This window comes from Ovis canadensis, chromosome 4 (assembly GCF_042477335.2).
Source record: "Ovis canadensis isolate MfBH-ARS-UI-01 breed Bighorn chromosome 4, ARS-UI_OviCan_v2, whole genome shotgun sequence".
Classification (NCBI taxonomy): Eukaryota; Metazoa; Chordata; class Mammalia; order Artiodactyla; family Bovidae; genus Ovis; species Ovis canadensis.
In genome coordinates, this window is record NC_091248.1 from 50,309,839 (window position 1) to 50,328,220 (window position 18,382).

Genomic DNA, 18,382 nt, shown 5'->3' on the forward strand with positions numbered 1-18,382 from the left:
CTATTGGACAGCACTGGTCTAAAGTGTCAGTCAGTAAGTCAGTTCAGTCGCTCAATCGTGTCCAACTCTTTGCGATCCCATGAATCGCAGCACACCAGGCATCCCTGTCCATCACCAATTCCCGGACTTCACTCAAACTCATGTACATCGAGTCGGTGATGCCATCCAGTCGTCCCCTTCTCCTCCTGCCCCCAATCCCTCCCAGCATCAGAGTCTTTTCAAATGAGTCAACTCTTCACATGAGGTGGCCAAAGTATTGGAGTTTCAGCTTTAACATCAGTCCTTCCAATGAATACCCAGGACTGATCTCCTTTAGAATGGACTGATTGGGTTTCCTTGTAGTCCAAGGGACTCTCAAGAGTCTTCTCCAACACCACGGTTCAAAAACATCAATTCTTCAGCGCTCAGCTTTCTTCACAGTCCAACTCTCACATTCGTACATGACCACTGGAAAAACCATGGCCTTGACTAGATGGAAAGTAATGTCTAATTGGCAAAGTAATGTCTCTGCTTTTTAATATGCTATCTAGGTTAAAGTGTACTTTTTATTAATTATATACATAGCATAATCAGATAGTGTAATGTCACATATCACAGTGCAATCCACAATCGTATAATACAATGTGTAAATTTTCTTGACTACTTATTTAGCATGTAGATGTGAAACTCACTCTGGGGTTTTGTTCAATTACTAAGAACTGACAGGTACTTGATATTTCAAATAATGGGGCCAGTGTCAATGTCTAACTACTTTCCTTTATATATTATTGCATCATTCATTACTTTGTCTAATCCAATGCCAGAAGACATAAGAAGTATGACTGCTGATTCCTTCTTTGAGAAATGAATCCATCTATTAAATCCCTCACCAGGAGGCTGAAAACTTGTGAAGGTGAACCCTATGGCTGTTCTAGACAAAGTCTTAGATACTTCCACACTTTTCTTTATCAACTTAATCTTAGAACATTTAAGGAAAGCTACAAGTCAGAGGGTTACTCAAACACATTAGACGTTTTTCATGAGAATTTTGAGATAAAAGTAAGAAGTATGACCATTCGGATAATGAAAACAAACAATGACGCCTCAGTTGCATATGTTTCTGTTTTCTTTCCTGGAGTAGATGAGAACTTTTGTTTTAAAATTTTTATTTCCAACATGTGGAGACAGTTTTCATTTGAAGTTTCTCTTGGAGTACTCTTGTCTATAAATTGTTTTTCCACACAGAAGGATAACATTTTTCAAAAGTGGTAGGAAAAAGACACTACAAGAAGAAATAAAGGAAAATAAGGAACTCACTATGTCTTAAGTCCTGTTGTAGGTGTACTCATCTGGGTGAAACAATGTTCATAAGGAGAAATGAAAGTGATGTGCTTTCATCAGGCCATATGGATTTATGCCATTTTCATTTGGCAGGGTCTCTTGATGTCATGCTAAAAGTTAGGTTGTGAAAATGCACGATTTCAAACTCCATCACTATTAAGACATGTGTTTCAAATGCCAAATGGGAGAAATGTACTCTAATAAAGCAGAGGTGTCTCTTGGTATGAATTTAAATTATTTAATCCAACTATGCATGTCATATACTGGTGAAATGATATCTATTTTTACATAAACTTGGCAACAAGTCAGAAAAGAGTTTCTATCATAAAATACTAACATCAATATTCTAAGACATAGGACCTCAATTGAATCTGTGAGAAAGAAAATTCTCTTTCTTAAAACTGGTATTTATTTTTAACTCAAAATTACTTATTATTTAAATCACAGAATAGTGTACTGTTGGATACTAATGCTTTTTTTTCATAATTAGATTTCTTCACATAATAATAAATATTTGGCTTAAATACTTCCACCATTTAATTTGTTTACAGTACTCCCAAAATAATTTTCTTACAGTAATAATCTTTTACATGAAAAAGAACCAACACTTAAGAATCCAATATCAATCCAAAACCACAGTCACTGAATAAACACAGTAAGATCATCTATGTTATATATTAGTTGAAATTTAAAAGAAATATAACTTGGAAAAACATGTACTCTATTTTGCCTCACTAATATTATAAAGAAATTTCTGGAATGGGGACTAGTGTCATACTTTAACTTTTGACCTTTTCAAATGGCAATACCTAGCAACAACACCTGGATAATGTTTTGCATAGCCAAAGAGGCTCTTCTGTGCATTTCTACAATAGAATATGAATTAACATGTTTATTTGTATTGCTTTCAGGCAGAGTACATTCCATTCTGTTGTAGAGCTGTGTTTTGTTTGTTGAATTCAGCAAATAAGAGAACACCAATCAGCCCATATAACTGCTGCTTCCATCTGTGTGTCTGAGGAAAGTTTTACAAACAACTCTTTCTCTCACAGTAAAAATCATTTTTACTTGTAATGATTTTATGTTTTAAATCACTGAGATCTCTTTTTCTCTCTGAAGAGAGAAGACTACAAATTTTGTACCACTGTTATTTTTAAAACTATAAATTTAGCTCAATCATGGGCTTCCATGGTGGCTCAGACAGTAAAGAATCTGCCTGTAATGTGGAAGACCCGGGTTTGATCCCTGGGTTGGGAAGATCCCCTGGAGAAAGGAATGGCAACCCACTCCAGTATTCTTGCCTGGAGAATTCCATGGATAGAAGAGCGTGTACAATCCATGGGGTCGCAAAGAGTTGGACCTGACTGAGTGACTAACACTTACTGTGTTATTTTTAAAAGTATAAATTCAACTCAATCATGGCAGTAGTTCTGATACTAAAATTACAAAGGGTCATCAGGCTGCATGGAGATAACTTCTACTTAAGTTCTTTTAAGCACTATGATAAATTCTACTTGTGTCGTCTCCATTTTAAGCTTATGTATTTGTTGAGATAAAACAAGCCAATTGTATTCCTATAATTTCTATATCAGTTCTGAAATCCTAGCTGTCCAAGGGACTCAAGAGTCTTCTCCAACACCACAGTTCAAAAGAATCAATTCTTTGGCCCTCAGCTTTCTTTATAGTCTAACTCTCATATCCATACATGACCACTGGAAGAACAATAACTTTGACTAGATGGATCTTTGTTGGCAAAGTAATGCTTTTTAAGGTTGGTCATAACTTTTCTTAGGTTATGCCTAAGCTTGGTCATAACTTTTCTTCCAAGGAGTAAGTGTCTTTTAATTTCATGGCTGCAATCACCATCTGCAGTGACTTTGGAGCCCCCCAAAATAAAGTCTGTCGCTGTTTCCCCATCTGTTTGCTGTGAAGTGATGGGATCACATGCTATGATCTTAGTTTTATGAATGTTGAGCTTTAAGCCAACTTTTTCACTCTCCTCATTCACTTTCATCAAGAGGCTCTTTACTTCTTCTTCACTTTCTGCTTTAAGGGTAGTATCATCTGCATATTCAAAGTTATTAATATTTCTCCCAGCAATCTTGATTCCAGCTTGTGCTTCATCCAGCCTGGCGTTTCTCATGATTTACTCAAGTTAAATAAGCAGGGTAACAATATACAGCCTTGATGTATTCCTTTCCCTATTTGGAGCCAGTCTGTTGTTCCATGTCCAGTTCTAACTATTGCTTTCTGACCTACATACAGATTTCTAAAGAGGCAGGTCAGGTGGTCTGGTATTCCCATCTCTTTCAGAATTTTCCACAGTTTGCTGTGTTCCACACAGTCAAAGGCCTTGGCATAGTCAATAAAGCAGAAATAGACGTTTTTCTGGAATTCTCTTGCTTTTTTGATAATCCAGTGAATGTTGGCAATTTGATCTCTCATTCCTCTACCTTTTCTAAATCCAGCTTGAACATCTGGAAGTTCGCAGTTCACACACTGCTGAAGCCTGGCTTGGAGAATTTTAAGCATTACTTTACTAGCATGTGAGATGAGTGCACTTGTGTGGTAGTTTGAGCATTCTTTGGCATTGCCTTTCTTTGGGATTGGAATGAAAACTGACCTTTTCCAGTCCTGTGGCCACTGCTGAGTTTTCCAAATTTGCTGGCATATTGAGTGCAGCACTTTCATAGCATCATCTTTTAGGATTTGAAATAACTCACCTGGAATTCCATCACCTCCACTAGCTTTGTTCGTAGTGATGCTTCCTAAGGCCCACTTGACTCTGCATTCCAGGATGTCTGGCTCTAGGTGAGTGATCATACCATCATGATTATCTGGGTCATGATCTTTTTTGTATAGTTCTTCTCTGTATTCCTGCCACCTCTTCTTAATATCTTCTGCTTCTGTTAAGTCCATACCATTTCTGTCCTTTATCGAGCCCATCTTTGCATGAAATGTTCCCTTGGTATCTCTAATTTTCTTGAAGAGATCTCTAGTCTTTCCCGTTCTTTTTGTTTTCCTTCATTTCTTTGCACTGATCACTGAGAAAGGCTTTCTTATCTCTCTTTCTGTTCTTTGGAACTCTGCATTCAAATGGGTATACCTTTCCTTTTCACTTCTCTTCTTTTCACAGCTATTTGTAAGGCCTCTTCAGACAGCCATTTTGCTTTTTTGCATTTACTTTTCTTGGGGATGGTCTTGATCCCTGTCTCCTGTATAATCTCACAAACCTCCATCCATAGTTCTTCAGGCATTCTGTCTATCAGATCTAATCCCTTGAATCTATTTGTCACTTCCACGGTATAATCCTAAGGGATTTGATTTTGGTCATACCTGAATGGTCTAGTGGTTTTCCCTATTTTCTTCAGTTTTACTCTGAATTTGGCAATAAGGAGTTCATGATCTGAGCCACAGTCAGCTCCTGGTCTTGTTTTTGCTAGCCGTATAGAACTTCTCCATCTTTGACTGTAAAGAATATAATCAATCTGATTTCGGTATTGACCATCTTTCTGGTGATGTCCATGTGTAGAGTCTTCTCTTGTGTTGTTGGAAGAGGGTGTTTGCTATGACCAGTGCATTCTCTTGGCAAAACTTTATCAGCCTTTGCCCTGCTTCATTCTCTACTCCAAGGCCAAAGTTGCCTGTTACTCCAGGGGTTTCTTGACTTCCTACTTTCGCATTCCAGTCCCCTTTATGAAAATGACATCTTTTTTGGTTGTTAGTTCTAAAAGGTCTGTGGGTCTTCACAGAACCATTTTAGCTTCTTCAGCATTACTGGTCGTTGCATAGACTTGAATTACCATGATGTCAAATGGTTTGCCTTGGAAACAAACAGAGATCATTCTGTCATTTTTGAGATTGCATCCAAGTACTGCATTTTGGAGTCTTTTGTGACTATGGTGGCCACTTCATTTCTTCTAAGAGATTCTTGTCCATAGTAGTAGGTATAATGGTCATCTGAATTAAATTCACCCATTCCAGTCGACTTTAGTTTGCTGATTCCTAAAATGTCGACATTTACTCTTGCCATCTCTTGTTTGACCACTTTCAATTTGCCTTGATTCATGGACCTGGCATTCCAGGTTCCTATGCAATATTGCTCTTTACAGCATTGGACTTTGCTTCTATCACCAGTCACATCCACAACTGGGTGATGTTTTTGCTTTGTCTCCATCTCTGCATTCTTTCTGGAGTTATTTCTCCACTGATCTCCAGTAGCATATTGGGCACCTACCAATCTGGGGAGATCATCTTTCTGTATAGTTTCCATTTTATTCTTTTTTTGTCCCTGTCTAATTATGAATACTTTGTATTAAAGTCTTCACTCCTCCTGTCCATCCATGCATCCGCATGACTGACCTAGGGTTAATGAGTCCTGTCTATGTTCTTTTCCTGTATATGAAATGGTAATCTATGGCAGTGACTCTTAAACAAGAATTTTTACAAATCCTTGTAAAAATCACCTATGGGGTTTTATTTATTTCATTTATATATTTTAAAAATATACATGCCAGTGCAGTAGGAGATTTGTATCCAGATCAGTTGCATTGAATTGAGGCATCTGTAAATTCAAAAAGGTGCTATATATTATTATCAATACCTGATCTGTGCCTGTGGAAACCCACAATTGGTTGTCCTTTTCTCTACTCATTGTTCCAATCTTTTCAAGTCATTGGAAACATCAAGACTGGCCCTTCTTCTTAGCCATATCTTGGCCTTCTGTCAGTATTTTCTTTATCCAGATTGTAACTGAACAAAGAGTCAATTTTTGCTCACTTTGTGTTCTTTGATCCTAGAAGTTTTTCTTGTTCCAAGTGCCTTTGCATATAGTAGTAATCAAATATATCATTACTTTTCATGAATATGCTGAAATCCTAATGCTACATTTGTAAGAAATTTTATTTGCACAGAAAAATTTTTTTAAAGAAAACATGATAAATTTAAATCAAAAATTAATTTGTGACTAAAAAGAATTTTAACTTTGCTCAGATATTCAAAACTATTTGTGATGTATCAACAATTTAAAAGCAGGGCTGGAGGGAAAAACAAAAAGCCTTCTGTAGAATTGTTAATGGAACTTGCTAACTTAAGATTAATTAAAAAAGAAAATTTTTTAAATGCTATGTGATTTTCTATAAATTTTCTTGTGTAATTTAGAACCATATCAAAGTGAGATTATTGAGAACATAAAAATCCACTGGAGTTCTAAGTTCCAGGGAAAGAACAAGGAAATGACAAAAAATAAAAGGGAGAAAGTTCATGCAGATTCTTCCCACCCACCCACCCCAGTCTTTTCCTCTTAAGGTTTCACATTTAAGCAGAGAAGAGACTGGATGGGAGACCCAGGGTTGACCCAGAGAGGCTGGGATGATAAAGACTGAACTACTCATCACTTAGAATCAAACTTTAACTTTTGTCTGTTGAAGGAGTCTTTTGTGAAGTCTTGTTTGCTGGGCTATTGATCAACTGTTGTATATTTGCAGGGGCATGGTTTTTAATACCATGGGGTACCACAAAAGCAATGTTACTTTTTCACCTCCTACTTATTATATTTATTTTTTGGGAAACTTTGTTTTCTCTCATTCCTGCTTCTACTTCCTAAAGAGTGCTCATTGCTTTCTTCCAGGCATCTTGTATATTCTGCTTAATTGAAGTCCTTTATTCCTCATTAACCAATTTTTGTCTTTCCTCTAATCAAATGATTTTTATTAATCAAAATGTTTATTTCTGAACTAGTATCATCCAATAACAGATCTGTTACTCCCAGATCTGTATGTTGACCATATAAATGGTTAACTCTCATTTATATAAAACTAAGACTTAAAAGGCCAAGTACTTTTTAAACAAGGCATTAGTAATCCAAATTGACTTGTCACTGATGCAACTGCAAAGGAGTTAATTGTATTGCCATCATTTTTTTTGCTTGATATGCATCATGGACAATTTTCCCTGCCAGTACATTTAGAACTGCTTCATTTTTAATAACTACATGTTATACTATTGATAACAATTGTGTGAAAATGCTCAATTTTCCATCATTCTCTTGTTTGTGGCCCTAATAATCATTATTATTATCATCCCAGTCATTTTAATAATGAATAACATTTATTAAATCCTTATTATGTGGCAGACACTACTGGATAGTAAATGCTTTACATGTATTAATTTACTTGATTATCATATTAGTGACCCTAGATATGATGATATTGGTAACCTCATATTAGGTATGAGAAAATTGAGGAATAGAGAAGTAAAAGATTTTTTGCATAAGGTCACCTTTCCAGTAAGTGGCAGAGACAGGATATAAACTTGGAAAGAGTATCCTCAGAGCCAACACTGAAGTCAACCCAAGCATTTTACTGGTTGGTTGAGTTTTTTTGGCAGTTACACAAACTTCAGCAAATAACATCATAATATATCAAAATCTGAGATATGTTTATAGTTTTTCCTGACCTCTTCATAATGGAAACTGATTGAAAAACCGATCATAAGAAAGGAAAATATAAAAGTCCAATCATAAACAAGGAAAGTATAAAATCATTGACTCTCTAGGTTTGAAAAAAGGACTTTATGTGTAATTCAGTTGAACTGAGATAATTGTGAATCTCAGCCAGTCATGTTCTCCCCTGGTCTCTGGAGTCCTAAAGAAATTGTTCAAAACTTCTTTGTGCGAATACCTGGTCCTACTTTGTGTCGTGTTTATTTGTGTATATGCCTCACTTCCACATTTCATTCATGTTTTTTATTCTGCTGCTAATTGTTTTACATACAAAAGATACCAGTATTATTGTGGCTGAATTATTTCAGTATTTTAATGTAGAGCTTCTTTTCTTCCAAACAGGAGCAAAATTTATTGGAACTTTCCCCATCCCAGACACCTATAATCCAGATGATGATAAAATATATTTCTTTTTTCGTGAATCATCTCAAGAAGGGAGTACTTCTGATAAGACCATCATTTCTCGAGTTGGAAGAGTTTGTAAGGTATATTTATTTTACTTTAGGCATATGTGTATATGTATGAATAATTAACCATGTAATTTTGAAGTTAATCCCATTATTCATAAATGGCAGAGTAAATTCATGTTATCCTATACATATAATTTTTGAGATCCAAAAGGGAAAAGAATTAAAAATTTTCCAATGTTAAAAATTATTTTTTCCAATCCCTGAGCTGTTTGCAGGTTTGAGTTAGCTCTGCTTGGCAGTTTGCTCCTTTTTATTGGTGGGCTATACCTCTGCCAGCTATCACTATTCCCAGTAAGACCACTGCATTGTCCTGATCCGTGGACATTAAAATATTTTGTACATTAAATAATCTTATTTTTAAATAGATAGTAGCAGCATCACTAGCAGAATCATATCCCATATTTTTTAATCAAAACACATCATATATAAAATTATATATTTTTACATAATAAGTTGAAAATGTAGTTATAATCTTACTATTTATTTTCTAGAGCATTAATCTAGATTAGGTTCTGAGAGAAAAACATGATAAGAAGGAAATACAAATAAACCAAAGAGCAAAACATTTATTTTGAAGAAAACTGAAATTTTTAATACAGCCATTTTGTGGAAATTACAAGAAAACAGAAACTCTATGAAACACTTCCATTTTGTGCCATCAAAGCTGTCATGTAACTACAAGCTTTATAGAATAAAAATACTACTGCGATCATACTTTACAGCATATTCTTTTGTTAGTGTGGATTCATCTTCACTAAAATCACTTTTCTTAAATATCCAGACACCTTCGGCATTAACTCAGTTATTAAGAGGAAGAGCTGTTAACTTAATAAATACTCTCAGTGGGAAGGTTTCTTTGGTCTTGTACAAACTTTTCATTTTCTTCCATCTGAGCCTATCACTTTTTTTTCTCAACCTGTGCCCTCAGGCTTTTGAACACTTCCAGGGACAGAAATACAAACCTTCATTGCCCTTAAGAGTGCTAATGAAAACACAGTTTTTGAAAGAGACCAAACTTGTGAGTGCAGATCATTCTTTATCTAGTGTCCTAGCCAGTAATGCTGTCTCCCATTGATCCCTTCACCCCCAGGGGACAGTCTCTGAAAAGCATCCTCATTCTTTCAGAGTCTTAAGAATTCACAGTCATTTCTCTTGAAGTCTCTCTCCTGGAGATGAATGGCCATTGCTTGGAGTAGTCATAGTATGTGAGTGTACTGAAGCATGCCTTAGCACAACAGTACCCCAGCCCGGAGGCTGTGCTGTGGATGGACATCATTTGTATACATGAACCATGATAAGTATGTCACGAGAGATTTACAACAGTTAGATGTATTTTAAGAGTCACTTTGTGATGAACACATATAACAAGTATTAGCTTTGCGAACCAGTCCAATACTTATTTCTTGATAGGTCGATTCTATTTAATAGAAATTTGTTTATAACAAAGTCATGTTTTTACCCTCATATTAAATATACTGAAAGTTAACTTTAGAAGTGAAGAAATACACAGGTTGCCCCATTTATACATTTGTATTATAAAAATATAATCTAGACTTTAAGTATCAGCATGGGTTATTTTATTTATGAACAAACTCCAATAGAACTGAAAAAACAGAGACTGAAATATGAGTCTTTCTATCACAAAAAACTTCTGAGACCACACAGCAAGATTTTGCCATGCTATTACGTTTGGATAAAAAAGCTAACAAATTGTGAGATCAAATAAGAATGTGAGATGGACGAATTTCCTTCAAAAAAATGAAATAGAGGTTATTCTTAAATTGCTGCATCTCTTTACTCAATCCCTGTCTTCAGTTAGCACCGTCTTCAAAATTTCCTGCTACACGTATGATCCACTGGTCAATGTTTGCAATATTTGGTTCTAAATGCATCTTTGTAATTTCTTAATTTCTGTCCTGCCTTGTCCAAGTTTCTAACTTACCTAATAATTTAGGATTAGCTTAGTAAAAAGTGAGCACTCCTAAGATTTCACTGGCAAGATTAAAAATGATTTGAAATCTTAAAAAAAAGTCCTGCAAAAGAATAACAAGTTTAATTTTAAAAAATAGCTATTGAGCATCATCATGGTTGCTATTATACATTATTTTCACACACAAAATATTTTTGTGACACTTTTGGGAATATATTTATTCCTCTGTTTCATTTTTTTTAATCCAAAAGGTTATTATAATACTGTTTTTCTGTTTTCGACAAATAGTAACATAATGTATGTCTATGCTGTGAAACAAAATGATGTTCAATTAAAAAAGATTTAAGAAGGAAGAGAGCATGCTAGAGAGAGTTAAGACTAACTGTGTCCACTGTACTAAATTTACAAAGCTTTTCAGTAACATGAGCTTTTCCTGAGTATAAAGCTTTTCCTTTATACTATTTGTTCCACCAGGATATCCTTATTCCACAAGGATATTTTTTAGGAAATACTAAGATTTTGTTGTTCTTGTTGTTATTGTTTTGTTTTCTTTTGGGGAGGCTTCCTTGGTAGCTCAGCTGGTCAAGAATCTGCCTGCAATGCAGGAAACCCCAGTTCAATTCCTGGGTTGGAAAGATCTGCTGTAGAAGGGATAGGCTACCTATCCAGTATTCTTGGGCTTCCCTGGTGGCTCAGGTGGTAAAGAATCTGCCCACACTGCTGGGGACCTGGGTTCAATCCCTGGATTGGGAAGATTCCCCTGAAAAAGGGAATGGCTACCCACTCCAATATTCTGGCCTAGATAATTCCATGGACTATACAGGTCACAAAGAGTCAGACACGACCGACAGACTTTCATTTTCAGTTTTACCTGAGAACCTTCAGCCCAGTAAAAAACTGTTGACATTTTAAGAGCTCCCTACCTCTACAGCTACTAAAGTAAAAGTTGTTTTATTGACCTGACAAAGGAATTACTATTAATGACTAATGACTAACCACTAATGACTGAGTGGTAGAGGGACCAGATATCAAATTGCCAACATCTGCTGGATCACTGAAAAAGCAAGAGAGTTCCAGAAAAACATCTATTTCTGCTTTATTGACTATGCCAAAGCCTTTGACTGTGTGGATCACAATAAACTGTGGAAAATTCTGAAACAGATGGAAATACCAGACCACCTTACCTGCTTCTTGAGAAACCTATATGCAGATCAGGAAGCAACAGTTAGAACTGGACATGGAACAACAAACAGACTGGTTCCAAATAGGAAAAGGAGTACGTCAAGGCTGTATATTGTCACCCTGCTTAATTAACTTATATTCAGGGTACATCATGAGACATGCTGGGCTGGATGAAGCACAAGCTGGAATCAAGATTGCTGGGAGAAATATCAATAACCTCAGATATGCAGATAACACCACCTTTATGGCAGAAAGTGAAGAACTAAAGAGCCTCTTGATGAAAGTGAAAGCGAGTGAAAAATTTGGCTTAAAGCTCAACATTCAGAAAACTAAGATCATGGCATCCAGCCCCATCACTTCATGGCACATAGATGGGGAAACAGTGGAAACAGTGTCAGACTTTATTTTGGGGGGCTCCAAAATCACCGCAGATGGTGATTGCAGCCATGAAATTAAAAGACGCTTACTCCTTGGAAGAAAAGTTTTGACCAAACTAGACTGCATGGTAAAAAGCAGAGACATTACTTTGTCAGCAAAAGTCTGTCTAGTCAAGGCTATAGTTTTTCCAGTAGTCATGTATGGATGTGAGAGGTGGACTATAAAGCGAGCTGAGTGCAGAATAATTGATGCTTTTGAACTGTGGTGTTAGAGAAGACTCTTGAGAGTCCCTTGGACTGCAAGGAGATCCAACCAGTCCATCCTAAAGGAGATCAGTTCTGGGTGTTCACTGGAAGGATTGATTTGAAACTGAAACTCCAATACTTTGGCCACTTGAGGCAAAGAGCTGACTCATTTGAAAAGACCCTGATGCTGAGAAAGATTGAGGGCGGGAAGAGAAGGAGACCACAGAGGATGAGATGGTTGGATGGTATCATCGACTCAATGGACATGAGTTTGGTTAGACTCCGGGAGTTGGTGATGGACAGGGAGGCCTGGCGTGCTGCAGTTCACGGGGTCACAAACAGTCGGACATGACTGAGCAACTTAACTGACTGACTGGTATATTTTGATTGGCAGGGAAGAGGTTTTGGAAATAGGCAAAAATTACACCAAAATGAACAAAGAACTGTTTACATGATAAGGGTGAATCTTTTTGTAACCAATTTCTTTATTATTTTATCATTTCATTATTTCAATAACAAAACGTAAGTTCAATGCAAACTGCAGTACACTAGATGCTGGGTGATAAGTAAATTACTGTCTATTTTCTTTAACACCTTACAATACAGGTGAGGGTAATTGAGATACAAACAAATAATCACAGTGTAATGTGGTCAAGGTCAGACTGAGAACTCTGTGCACTCCATGAAGCCTAATAATTGAGAGGTAGGAGGACTACACCAAGGGCAGGAAAGGAGGATAGGCATTTCAGGTAGCCTTGTGACAAAATACATTTTGTTTACAGAACAGTGATATCTTGTTGTCAGTGGAAACTGAGAGATGGTGGGGAGCAATGTTATCTCTTAAATTGTGGTTAATTGGAAGATAAACAGTATTATGTTCATATTAAGGAGTTTCAATTCTATCATTCAGACAATGAGAAGTTATAAATGTTTTTAGGAAGAGAGGTGACCTCTAGGTATTTAGCAGTTCTTTGAGGAATGCATCTGCATTGAGAAATATTTGTGACTGAGAGACCTGTTAGGTAGTTTCCCAAAGAAAGTAGGAATGAAGAGATATGGGTAAGTTCAAGAGATATTTTTAAAATAGAATGTTTGTTAGTTTCTAAAAGGTCCTAAATTTGCTACCACTCTTATTAATTGCCTGGTGTAGAAAAGGATTGTCCAATAGAACTTTCTGCAATGATGGGAATGTTCTATATCTAAACTCTACATCATAGTAGCCATGTGGCTATTAGTGATCACATATGCCTAATATGACTAATATAGCTAAGGAGCATAATTTTTGGTGTTATTTAATTTTAATTAATTGCAATTTAAATAGCCTTGTATGGCTAGTGGCTACAATATAATATAGACTATCAATACATTCATTTACTTAACACATTTATTGGTAACCAGCCCTCTACAGGGCATTTCTAAGCAACAGTTTGATAGAAGTTTTTAAAAAATCACACTTGGGCTCACTGAGCTTATAACCTAGTGCATGATATCTGAATGAAACAAGAAAGCACATAGATTAACACATAATTAGAAGGTATGATAAATGCTATAATGGAAAAATCACAGGGTGCAATTGGAAAAATAAGTAAACTTAAGATTGGAATGGAGGGTCTTTCTGAGAAATTTACTTTTGAATCAGATGATAAAAATAATTAGGAAGTTGCAGGGCAAAGGTGATAGGGATGATGAAGAACATCACAGGCAGAAGGAAAAGCGCATGTGAAATCTCAGAGGTAGGAAAAAACACTTAAGAAATAAAAAGGTTTACTGTGATTGGAGCAAAACAGATGCATTGAAAATTAGCAGGATAGAGGTCATTTCCTTTTAAACCATGTATAAAATTTCACCAGTCTTCAGAAGTCTTATTTCCCCGACCACAATTAGAATTGACTAATACTGCAGGTATTGACTCCATGATGTTATATGAAAGGCTGCAACAACTTCCTGTCTTACTAGATCCTCTATGCATTTTAATTCTCCCTTACTGCTGTTCCAGAGACCTTGATACTAGTCATGTAGACAAGAGACTCCTATACTCTTAGTAACTGTGGTTTCCAGAAGATAAGGCACATATTAGGAAAATGCACAAAGAGATACATCCTGATATTTAAGATAAGAAACACCAAGAAAAGTTTATGGGCATAAATTTTATATTTGGCCATATTGAACTTGATGTTCTCAGTTATGCTGCCATAATAACCAGTTGAAAATATAAAACCTGAGACTCAGTAATGTCTAGATTCATGAATGTGGAAATCACCAGTGTATTGGTAGTTCTTGAAGTCATGGAAATGTCTGAAATTGCCCAGGAAGATTTGTACTACAAGATCAAAGGGCAAGGACAAAATCCTGAGGGACAATAACATTTGAGAAAGAGCAGAGTGAAATGTCCACAAAGGCACTGAGAAGAAATAGTTTGATAGCAGATAGAGAACTGGACAAGAATGTTGTCACAAGTCAGGGATAGAAACTGTCTGAAAGAAGAAAGCAGTTGTCAGTAATGTTAGATACCAACATGTCTGACATTGTCAGGTATAATTATGACTAAAATTCAGGTACTAGTTTTGGCAGTAAGAATATAATCAGTAACTTTTGCCCAAATGATACAAATAATTTGCCCAATTTAAAGTGAAATCTAGGCTTACATCTCTGCTGTACTTTTTTTCTAGCTCAGTTTCTTGGCCTAGATAATGAGGACAGTCAATTCTTCCCTGACTGGTTTACCACACAAATGAAAGGCTTGAATGGGATCACATGAACTTGGATATGACAGATACAGAGAAAAGTACTAGAAAACAAAGGCTACTTATACAGTGTTCAAGCAGTTAACCATCTAAGATATTGACATGTAAATAATGTGAGTACATGATCATACTGTCTTAAGTTACATGTCAAAAATCATGTATGCATACATGTCATATGTACACACTTTTGGAGTCATATCAATTAACTGCTTAGAAGTGTAAGATAATAGTGTGTGTATATTGTGGGGGGTTTGGTGGTGCTGAGAAGCAGATTAGTTACTGAGAAGAGATGGTATTTTACTTGTTTTAAATGTTTAAATTACTATTATTACTTTCCCATCATTTTTAGCAATATTTGTGCTTTGAGGATGGATCTTATTTCTGCATAGAGTCAAAGAATTTGCAGACATCTCCTGGTAGCTCAGATGGTAAAGAATCTACCTGCAATGCAGTAAACCTGGGTTCAAGCCTTGGGTTGGGAAGTTCCCCTGGAGAAGGGAATGGCAACCTGCTCCAGTATTCTTGCCTGGAAAATCTCATAGACAGAGGAGCCTGGTGGAGTACAGTCCATGGGATCACAAAGAGTCAAACATGACTGAGCAACTAATACCCACTGGTGAAAATTATGTGAACAATTTAAACAGTGCAAATTTTAGATAAGAAATAGGAATGAGAGATTCACTAAATAGTAAAGAAACTCACCTAGAAGATAATTTCATAGGGTGCTGTTGATCAATAACAGCCTCAAGGAGAGTAAGTACCTTCATTCAAAGAATCTCTTCAAACAGAGTATGATTATCATTATAAATGGCAATAAATCTAATGAATTGTTTTCCAGTAGTGTCACTACTTTCTAGTCAAACTACTTATTCAGTTTTCTCAAATTTAAAATAAGGTGTTTAGTCTAGAGTGTTTTCTAAAGTCTTTACCAGGCTCTATAATTCTTGGATTTGAACAGTCAGTATTTTCAAGTACTAAATGGTGCACCTTGTACCCTGGACTGCTCACATGATGGTAAATTACACAAATCTTTGCGGTGAGGTAATAAATGCTAACTGAAAGAATAGGTGAAACTGCATGAAATAAACCTTCTGAAAAGATTTATGTCTATTTACTTTGCAAGCTAGTCCTTTCTGATGTGATGTTTATTACTGTGTGTTTGTGTGTCTGTCTGTCTGTCTGTGTTTCTTTTCAAAACCCACCCTGTAACATGTGGAAATACCAGTCACGTTAGTGGAGCTTGCTCGCAACTTTCTGCCTCAAGTTTGTTTTGCATTATTTTTGGATTCTATTCATTTAGCTTACTTATGCTAGCCCACTCCAGATTCCAGCTGCAGGTTGTGCCAGCTCTCTTTTTGTCCTGAGGTATTTCCTTTTGTCCACGCCAGGAATTCAGCTTGGATGGACCTTTCACATAACTTGCCTGGGGGTCTAATTAATAGCCCTTTTGCTTCGATTCTACTTGCATTGTCTATTTTGATATATGGTCCTATTTGGACAATTACTGCCTTTGAAGATTTGTGTTTTTAGGCTGATGACACTTTCGTATGTATTGATCTCCCTCTTGTGTGTGTGTGTGTGTGTATGTGTTTTGCTTACTTACAGCTTGTCGCTTACAACCTAATGAGAGATTTAGAGCCCAGAGATACAGATGTGCTTTTGCTTCACTTCCATCTGTTTTCCTGTCAGAAATTCCTAGGCAAGGGTTTATATTGTTGGCTATAGCTTTTTTTTACTTTTTTTTAATTTAATGAACTCTGATCCTACCTGAAAAAGACTGCTGAATGTGCCTAGATATACCTAAATTTAATCTGTTAAATCTTCTTAGACAGTGATTTTTTGAAAACAGTGTATTACCCGAGTCCTGCATTTCTAATAATCTTTTTGAAGTAGTTAGAAAAACATGTTCTCCATTTTGTTTCTCCAACGACAAATCAAAAACGATCATCTCTAAACACTAGAGTTCTTTTCAGAAAAAAAAAAAAGAAAAGAAATTTTTGTCTTGAAAGCCTATTCACAAGTTATCCCTTAAAAACCACTGTGTTCAATACCTGCCATCCAAGTTTTTGTTTGTTTTTTCTACTCCCCTTTGAGATATTCAAGTTTCCCTAGTTTTGCTTCTTTTACTACCAAGGTATTTCAAGATTATTAGTAGATAAATAGAAGACTCATTATTATTTTCCTTCTCTGCTTTTATTTTTAGTGGTCATAACTTGTTTTGCATCTCTATGAAATAGTTAAAGGAAACACAGTTAGGACATATTTTTGAAGAAGTCATATGCTGAAAAGGAAAGTAAAACATAGTTCTCTCATTTGATTCAGTGGGTTTCACATCACTATTTTCCATGAGTTCTTTAATGTATTAGAATATCCTTATTTAAGCTCTTCCTTGCAGTATAACAGTATATTTTAATATATATGGTATGTCTTTCCAATTAGTCTCCTGGGAATCTTGTGCTGGTTTTGACTTTTTATTTCTACCACAGGATGATCATAGTTTCAAGCTTCTAAATAGGCCATCCTGCATTTGGATTACCCGTATCGTTGACATATATAGCCTATACAGATCATCTATATTAAGTTTACAGAGTTTCTAAATTTTGTCCCTAGAATAATTCAGTGAAGAGTGAGGCACCCAGAGAGAAATACATTAAACAATTGCTCTGAAATGTTAGTTACTATGATTTTATCTCCAGAATTTCCTCGTGCAAATGGGTGATTTGAAGCTATATCTCAACACAAGATTATTTAAAACCTGCAAGGTATAACAGTTATTATAAATGACAAATCAGATACAGAATATGAGTGATGTTTTAAAATATTATTCAACAGGCATTAAAGACACAGAAGTATTAACTTGCCTAAATATTTTTGAATTTGTAAAAAGGATCAATAGAAAGCCTGTATGTTTGTCTCAATGTGATAGTGTCAGTTATAGAAAAACAAATGTTTTGTATTTTAATATTTAGATCGTACTTCAGAAGAAAGTGGGTAGTGTTAGTTCAAGATAAAATCTCTGAGTATAAATGTTATCGACAGCTAGAATGGTGGAGAGGGGTTCACAAACGTGCATAGATTACGGTTTTTAAAGTGCTTCAGGGAATTGCATTCTCTTGTCTGCACAAAGAAGCAGGAGAGTTCCATTAGGCAAAATCACTTTTAAGGAAAGGAGAATTTATAACCTCTGACTTAACCATCAAACTGTTTTTAAGATGTTTATTTATTTGAAAAATTTGGTGTCCTTCAAATTTAACTAATTAATATGGTTACAGATTTCTGAATGCACATCTGTATTTTAATTGAATACACTGTGTTCAATGTTCACAAATGTCTTGAAGAGTTCATTGATTTACAGAATCTTGAGGATTTAAGAGCATAGGAGATGAACAGCAGTTAATACACTAAGAGCTTCTGTTTCTCAGTATAAAGGTGAACCTGACAATATTTATAAAGTGTTGAGAGATCCTTGGAGAGGGTGTTATACAGAGATAAAATCATGTTTAACAGATGAACCCAGCATAGTGACCTAAAGGTCAAAAGATACACTCAATAAAAGTTCATGTGTGACAGCTTGTAGCTACTCTATGTGTCCATGTAAGATTTATATGGAC

General features: G+C 35.7%; 1 protein-coding gene across 2 annotated transcripts in view; it reads left to right on the forward strand.

Moving 5' to 3' along the window:
* The window catches only part of SEMA3D (semaphorin 3D), a 233,240-nt gene that overhangs the window by 163,241 nt on the left and 51,617 nt on the right, over nucleotides 1–18,382 (forward strand). For both annotated transcript variants that reach the window (XM_069586652.1, XM_069586653.1), the window contains one exon: nucleotides 8,165–8,307. In XM_069586652.1, the coding sequence (XP_069442753.1) occupies nucleotides 8,165–8,307 (143 nt within the window). The remainder of the gene's footprint in view (nucleotides 1–8,164; nucleotides 8,308–18,382) is intronic.